The sequence below is a fragment of the Mastigoproctus giganteus genome, chromosome 11 (genome assembly GCF_048544385.1).
Source record: "Mastigoproctus giganteus isolate SK-2022 chromosome 11, ASM4854438v1, whole genome shotgun sequence".
Taxonomy (NCBI): Eukaryota; Metazoa; Arthropoda; class Arachnida; order Uropygi; family Thelyphonidae; genus Mastigoproctus; species Mastigoproctus giganteus.
The window spans coordinates 131,215,807-131,223,868 of record NC_143585.1 but is presented as its reverse complement, the minus strand read 5'-3'; the positions used below and the strand labels follow the sequence as shown (position 1 = coordinate 131,223,868).

Below are 8,062 nucleotides of genomic sequence, written 5' to 3'. Positions count from 1 at the left end.
AAAAATAACAAGATATATCATGCAAATATACAAGGCTTTTCTTATAACCACAATGCAAAATTATAACAGAGAAATGGGGGGGGGATAAAGTATTTCAGCAATCACTGTACAAGGTGTACTTCTCAAAACTTCCATTGAATAATAGTTCTTTCAGTTCTGGAAGATTGTCACACTGGAACACAGTGAACTGATGACAACAAAACCGGAATGCACAAGGGTAGCACTGACTACAATGGGAAAATGGAAATTTTTCAATGTCTTTGCAGTCAGCATTACACATACACACGCGCGCACACACACACTTTATTTACATTAAAACAGTTCTTGGACGTTAACAACATATACAAGTAATGACATACTGTCCACTCATAACCCTGTAGAGGTAACTAGTTATCTGTGACTGACTCTTTTCAAAACACTGCCTTATATATATATATATATATACACACACACACACACACACACAAACACACATATATATATATACACACATATATATATATATATAAGCACACACACACACACACACACATATATATATATATTATATTTTTTAACCTATAGGCAGTCAGTATTTCTATACATGTTATGGAGTGTTAAATAAAATAGGCAGAGTACATGGTGCTAGGTATGATTTACTTCTAGACCAAGTCTCTTCCAATATATACATGACAGTCGGTGAAGGTTGTTCTAGAATTATAATATCCTATTTGTGACATCATTGTGAAACATATGGGTAAGTATGGGATGGTGATGTAAGTGATCCTGTTGGTGTTTCAGGTGGAGTGCAATTTAGAAAGTCCCATATAAGAATGGTGTCATCATGAGAACTACTAACAATCTGAAACTCATCAAACTGAAGTCTGAAAACACGTCCTGAGTGTTCCTGCAAGAATAAAAATGATAACATGTTAACATGATAACTTTTCTATAATGAGAGAGAGAGAGAGCAGATTTATTTAAGAAGGTACTACAATTAAATGTGACAAGTGAAAATCACTTGTGAATATTCTGTGTGTGTGTATTCTTATGCATAAAAAGAAGTAACAATGAAAGGAAATAAAAAATACCAAATTTTATTCAGTAGGGTAGGTTCATAACATGGTTTGGCTTAAAGGGTACTTAAAAGACCGGGATAAAAAGCAAGTACACATGAGGATAGTGCTGAAAGTAAATATTATAAACAAAATCAAATAAAGTAAGATGGAGTAGGTTTGTGACATATACCAGTACATAGCAGTTGATGCATAATGTAATGATAACAATGTTACATACTGAAATGAGAGTATATGTAGTCTCAAAAGTAGTCCCATAATGCAAAAAGAAAGCAAACGCTTAGGGTCTCATAAAAGAATCACAATGAAAATTATAAACTGTAAATTATTATTTTTTCATCAATAGGGGAAAAAAAGTGTTTGTACCATAAGTTTTATGGTACAAACGAAAATTGTTTTAAGTATTTTGTATGCATGTGCATATAATATAGCAGTGGTCTATGGAAATATAAAACAGCAGAACTCATGAAGCAGAGCAAGCTCATAATATATGGTTTGGGATACCATAAAGGTCAGCAAAAAGATAAGGAAAAAAAAAAAGAAAGAAAGAAAATGCGTATGCTAAATAGGGCAGTAAGTGACTGGTACAGACAAAATTAAATAAAGTAAGAAGTAGGTTTATGACATATAACTGCAGTAGTACAGGGATAATGTAGCGATATATAGTTTTACACAGCAAAAAAAAAAAAAAAAATAAATAAATAAGAAAAATAAAAAAATAAATAAAATAAAGCAAAAAGCTTACGAAACAAGATTAAGTACAATAGATGGAGAAACTAATTGCAAAGCATCACAGCAGTGCTGTCTATAAATTAAAACACAAACTCTTGAATAAAATGAAATAAACAAAAAATAATATATATACATTGAAACTTCCCTTTAACAGACAGCCATGGGGAACAAGAATTTGTCCGTTAGAGAGAAGTGTCCACTAACAAGAAGTCTGAGGGAAAGAAAAAATCAAAAGTTTAATGTAAAATTAAATTAAAATATATACAGATTTTGAACAATATTTTTGTAAATAATATACAATTACATACACAAGAGATAAAGAAAAATCGTCAAATGTTTAATGTAAAATTAAATTATATACAGATTTTGCACAATACTTTTGTAAATAATATATATACAATTGTGCTATGCATATTATGACTTTATCTTAAGAAAAATACATACAGTAATCACTTATTTTCTTCTGCACCTTCTTCCGGCTGATAATTTTGTTTTCAACATTTGTTTGGAGTGAAGAAACCATCGAAAGTCCTTCAGTGTCTTCTTCAGCAGCGAAAAACATTTTTAAATGATTGATTTGTATGAGCGCCTCTTCCATTTTCATTGGTGGTTCGTTGTTAATATGTTCTTCGGCAGAATGACCTCCTTCCATTTCTTCATCCTCATGAGGAACTTCTTGAACAATATCGATGATAATGTCGTTGATATCTAGAGCACCATCTTCTGTAGTGAGGTTCGAGTCTATATCTTTGTAGCCAGGGTTACTTGTAGCTGAAGTATCATACATTATCAATAGATGTTGAAGTTCTTGTTCTTCTTGTTGCTCCACATTGCTGTTCACAACTTCAATTTTTGCGTTTCAGAAGCCAGACTTTACAAAACAGTTCACGACAGTTTGTTTTCTAATTGTGTTGACTGAAGAGGAAATCCATTGAATCGCATCTAGGATGCTGATTTTCTTTGCAAGGTCACTCGCACATGTTACATCGTTCATGTTTGCAATGAGATGTCTTAAAACACGTTTTCTGTAGTGAGGTTTAAAATTTTTTATTATCCCTTGATCCAAGGGCTGACACTCTGCAGTTGTGTTCAGTGGCAGAAAAACGATTTGAATGTTGGACAATTCAATGTGCGGGTGAGATACAGCATTATCCATGAAAAGAATAATTTTTCTGGTTTGACAAATCCTGTTTTGGTTAAAGTGACTTATCCATTTGCTCATGATATCTCGTGTCATCCACGCTTTTTTATTAGACTTCCAGTCAACATTCAAAAGATTCAACTTTATGCCCTTGAAACAACGAGGATTTTGTGGTTTTCCTATAACAAGAGGTTGTTCAAAGTCTCCCAGCATATTTGTACACAATAGTACAGTCAAGCGTTCCTTAGAAATTTTTCTGCCCTGGCGCTTTTCGTTTTTTAGACTCACTGTTTTTTCAGAAAGAGCTTTAAAAAACAACCCTGTTCCGTAAGTTATAAATATCCTTAGCTTCAAAATCACGACATAAATCTTCCAATTTGACGGTCCACTCTGATACAACCCCAGTATCAACAGATCCACCTTCACCACTTACGGTTTTCCAAGAAATTTTATGCCGAGTTTTGAACTTGTCTAGCCATCCCACAGAAGCTTTGAACTCATTTACTCCCATAGATTTTGCAACCTCCAAAGCCTTTTCCCTAATAATAGGCCCATTAATGGGAATTTTTTTAGCATGTGCACAACAAAACCACTCATATGTAACATTGTCAATTTGAAGTCCAACAGTTTTTGGGAATGATTTTTGAACCTGATCATTTCCGTGTTGCCAAAAATATTTTTTTGCTGACTTTATTGAGTTTATCGACTTTATCTTTTAAAGTTAAATGTTTACTAGAAGACATTGTGCACTTCCCACGACACTGAACAAAACTGAAACTCAAAAACGAAAGGCTGACCAAATTCCCACCCTGCACACACCGAATTCATCAGAAGTTTCACATGTGCCTTAAAATTCTTGAAAAGGGGTTTAGAAACGCGACGTAAACCTTGATAAAATTCAGAGAATCGGAAATAGAAAATAAACACACGATTGAGGCAATACGTGGAAGAAATGTTCCTAGAAAAAGGGCTGTGAGCTCGCCCGCTGTCCGTTATGGGGAGATCAAACTAAGTGCTAATCTAAACGAACCAGTGCAGATTGCCTGTCCGCGTCTGTTACAGAGAATGTCTGCTAGACAGAAGCTGAAAACATGGTAAAACCAAGAGGAGAGTTGGGGAATTTGAAAATGTTCGTTGTAGAGAGAGGTGTCCGTTAGAAGTTTCACTGTACACACACACACACTTTTATTGACAAGAACTGCACAAACAGCAGTGGAAATATGGCTGTTAAGCAAGCTTATGTAGCATCCGCCAAAAAAAAAAAAAAACAAAATCCAATTTCACACATCCGTTCCCACTAAAAATTTGTCCATTTCCTCCTTGAATTTATTTAAGCTATCAACTTCCACAACGACAGATGGAAGTTTGTTTCATCAATTAACCACCCGCTGGCTAAAGACAAATTTCTGCACATAAATTATACAACTGTCTTTTCTCAATTTGAATTTATGCCCCCTCAGGTTCGTAATCTGAGGGGGCATAAATTCCATCAGAAGAATCCCATCAGAATTCAGCGTGCTCAACACAAGGCCTTATACACCTTAATCAGATCATCTCACAGGTGCCTAGTCTCCAGCCACTGCAATTTGCAGAACTTAAGCCTTTCTTGGTAAGAGGACTCCTTCGTTCCCCTCTATACACGCTCAAGCAACTCTACATCCTTCCTAAAATGAGGCCTCCAGACCTGTACGCAGTACTTAAGGCGTGGCCTGACCATTGCCTTATACTATGGGATAATCACCTCCTTTTCCCTACTAGCAAATCTCTAGCTTCTTACATAGTTCAATTATCCAATTGCTCAGAAGATATTGATACCATTATTAGTCTAGCATCGTTGAAGAGTGCTGGTGGATAATCTACTGGTTGTAATATATACTGTGTTTCCAAAATTTCCTTTACCTTTTGTGCAACAAAATCACAAGAATGTGATGGGGGAGGGGAATCAAAGATATTCCACTGCCACTCCAGCAGTAATTCCTTCACCAGCCACGACACTTTGCACACTTTCCTATTCACGTCAAAAGAACTTTATTCAAAACAGTTGTACTGTTTTTCCCAATGCAAGTTCAGCATTTAACCAGGACTAAAGCTGCATAGAGAAAAAGGAAAAATTTAAATGCAAACATTAATACCATTATATTTTTTGATAGTATCCCTACACATCTTTAGGTTAAAATCTGATCAAGTGAAGACAGTAATCAAGTGCCTTTTCGTATTTCTCAATACAATACCACAGCTCTCATTGAAACAATGGATCAAGGAGTGATAGTCAACTGTAAATGTTTATATTGAAGGAAATATTTGAAGAGTGTTTGATTTTTCGATGATTTTTCTAAAGTTTTCCTTTTTCAAAAGTGCTGATCTTGCTTCATAAATGTAGCACTTGCAGCATGCACTTTCCAAACAGCCAAACAATTACCCTGTTTGCTTTTATACATAGCTTATACCATATGTTGTTGTTGTTTGGTTTTTAGGAGCATTAGCAACTAAGGCCATATTGCTCCGCGGATATGCGGTGGTCATTCCCTGACCTTTCCGCATCCTCCATATTTGGTGGTCACAGGCTCGAACCCCGGTCTAATCAAGAAGCGTGTGCTACGCACTGCCGCTCCTGCCCACCTGGCTACGGAGGCCTTATACCATATAATTCTTGCTCATGATGGGCAGGTGTATATGGTGTATACTGCCACTAGTTTTTTAGTATTAGTAGTATAAATGATGGAAACAAGTATGCTTATACAGTATCAGCAAAAAAAAAAAAAAAAACATCTATCCATTCCTTTTAATAATCAATTCAATCATTCATCAAATTTATTCAAATTACCCACTTCCACAACATCAAGTGTAAGATTTTTGCCACAATCAATTATTCTCTGACTGAAAGCAAGTTTTTACACATTTCTCCTGCAGCCATCCATTCCTAGTGTGTTGCGTGAATAAGAGTAAGAATGCCATCAGCATTTTAGTTTACTCAAGCCTTTCAAACCCAAAATGAAATTTTTTTTACTGGTGCCAAGTTCCAACAGCTCCTATTAAAAAAAAAATAAATAGTTCAGCAATCACAGTACACTTTGTGTAGTGATGTAAAGAATGGGACTGGAATACCATAAAGGTCAGTAAAAAGATAAAGTGAAAAAAAAAAAAAAAAAAGTGCACATGTGCTAAATAGGGCAGTTTGTTACTAGTTTCAACAGCTCCACATTCTTCCTAAAATGAGGCTTCTAGACTTGTATGTAATATTCAAGCCTAACCAATGCCTTATACAATGGGATAATTATCGCCTCCCTTATCCCTGTTCGCAAAATTCCTGTATAACATTGCAGAACTCCAGGCTGTCCCAGCAGCTTGTCTCATACTGCACAAAGATCTTCATGCCTGACTGCACAATCATCCCCACCCCCAAGGTGTTTTTCATTCTCAACTATTCTTACTTTGGTACCACAGGGATTATTGCTACCTATATGCAGTACTTTGCATTTTTCAATGTTAAATTAAACCCCAATTGCCACTTCTAAGCCCATCTGCCTAACTTTTCTAGATCTTGTTGTAGTAACATATTCTGACTACTGTCATAAACCACATTAAGAGATGCTTTACAAATTGGAGCAATGTGGCATTAGGGGCATGTTACTTTTTTTTTTTTTTTTTTTTTATGTAAACCCAAAATCATTCTTCCCTTTCTTGGTGATTCCCTTCTACTTCTCTCTCTCTCTAACTCAGAAGTTTTTTTTTGGCTGGTGCAGCAAAAGCCTCAGGCTTCCTTGCACCATATGGCTAATTGTAATAATAATAATAATAACACAAGAGGTATTGGAACCTATAGTACTTAGTACCGTTCTTGGGTTGGAGGTTGAGAAGATGAAAGAAGATATTTGTTGACATTGAATGAACTTCTGTAGACTGTAATTTTCAGGAAATACGCATGCCGAAGGTTGTTCCAGATAATGGCAGTTGAATGAATAAACGAGGAAGATGAAAAGTTGGTTCTGTGAGTTTGAAGTTGGACAGTAAATGGATGTTGGCTGGTGGTGGCAAGTGTTCGGACTATTTTGAGAGATAGAGCGGGAATTATAGAAGCCAATTCAGAAGAACAGTGCCCATGGAAGTATCTGTAGATGAGGCATGCAGCAGAAACAGCACGTCTATGAGACAGGGAGTGGAGAGACTCTGTTAGAGATGAATCATTAATTAACCTAACTGGCCTCTTCTGAATGGAATCAAGAAGCTTGAGAGAGGTTTTGGGGGTCCCCACCCCAGATGTGGGAACAATATTCCATGGCAGGGCGGATTTGCAATTTATACATAGTGAGCAGCTGTTTGGAAGAAAAGTAACACCGAGAGCGAAAGAGAAAACCAAGTTTTTTAGATGCAAAGGAAGCAATATTTGTAATGTGCTTGTGCCAAGAGAGATTAGAAGTCAGAGTAATCCCCAAAGAGATACATCATTTTGCCTAGAAATTGGAGTGTCACTAAAGATAAGCATAGGAGCAGAAGAATCCTTTTTGCGAGATATAAGACAAGACTGAGTTTTAGAAGGGTTGAAATCAACTAGGTTGGCTTTGCCCCACTGGAGAATTACCTGAAGATCGGCATTTAAGGAATTGGTAGCAGATTTTCGAGAAGTTGAAGCCGATTGAGCAGGGCAAGGTTTCTCAAAATGGAAAGTGGAATGCAATGTGCTATCATCGGCAAAACTATGGATAGGATTTCCAGTCAATGGAAGAAGGTCATTAATATACAAGAGGAAAAGAGTGGGGGAAAGAACTGAACCTTGGGGGACACCGGCATTAGTGGAGAAGTTAGAAGACAGAGAGCCATCTACCATCACCCTGAATGAGCGATCAGAGAGAAAACTGGATAACCAATTACTAAAAACAGTTGGCAAATCATAAGATGGAAGCTTGTTTAGAAGACCTTTATGCTAAACACGATCGAAAGAGCAACTACTTGTGTTTCACCGAACCTTTCCATTGAATTAGTCCATAAATGGGTAACATAAGCCAGAATATCACCAGTGGATCGACACTGACGGAATCCATACTGGCGATCGTTGATCAGACTGAAGGTTTCTAGGTAGTTTAAGAGTTGGTGGTTAATTGATTTCTCCATTACTTTAGAAAGAGTAGAAGTAATT

At 36.3% G+C, this 8,062-nt stretch overlaps 1 protein-coding gene across 1 annotated transcript in view; it reads right to left on the bottom strand.

Moving 5' to 3' along the window:
- Positions 1-588: 588 nt before the first annotated feature.
- The window catches only part of LOC150078435 (beta-TrCP-like), a 255,323-nt gene continuing 247,849 nt past the window's right edge, over positions 589-8,062 (bottom strand). Inside the window, exon 11 of the mRNA XM_090384331.1 lies at positions 589-886. Coding sequence (XP_090240457.1) covers positions 719-886 — 168 coding nt within the window. The 3' untranslated portion in view covers positions 589-718. The remainder of the gene's footprint in view (positions 887-8,062) is intronic.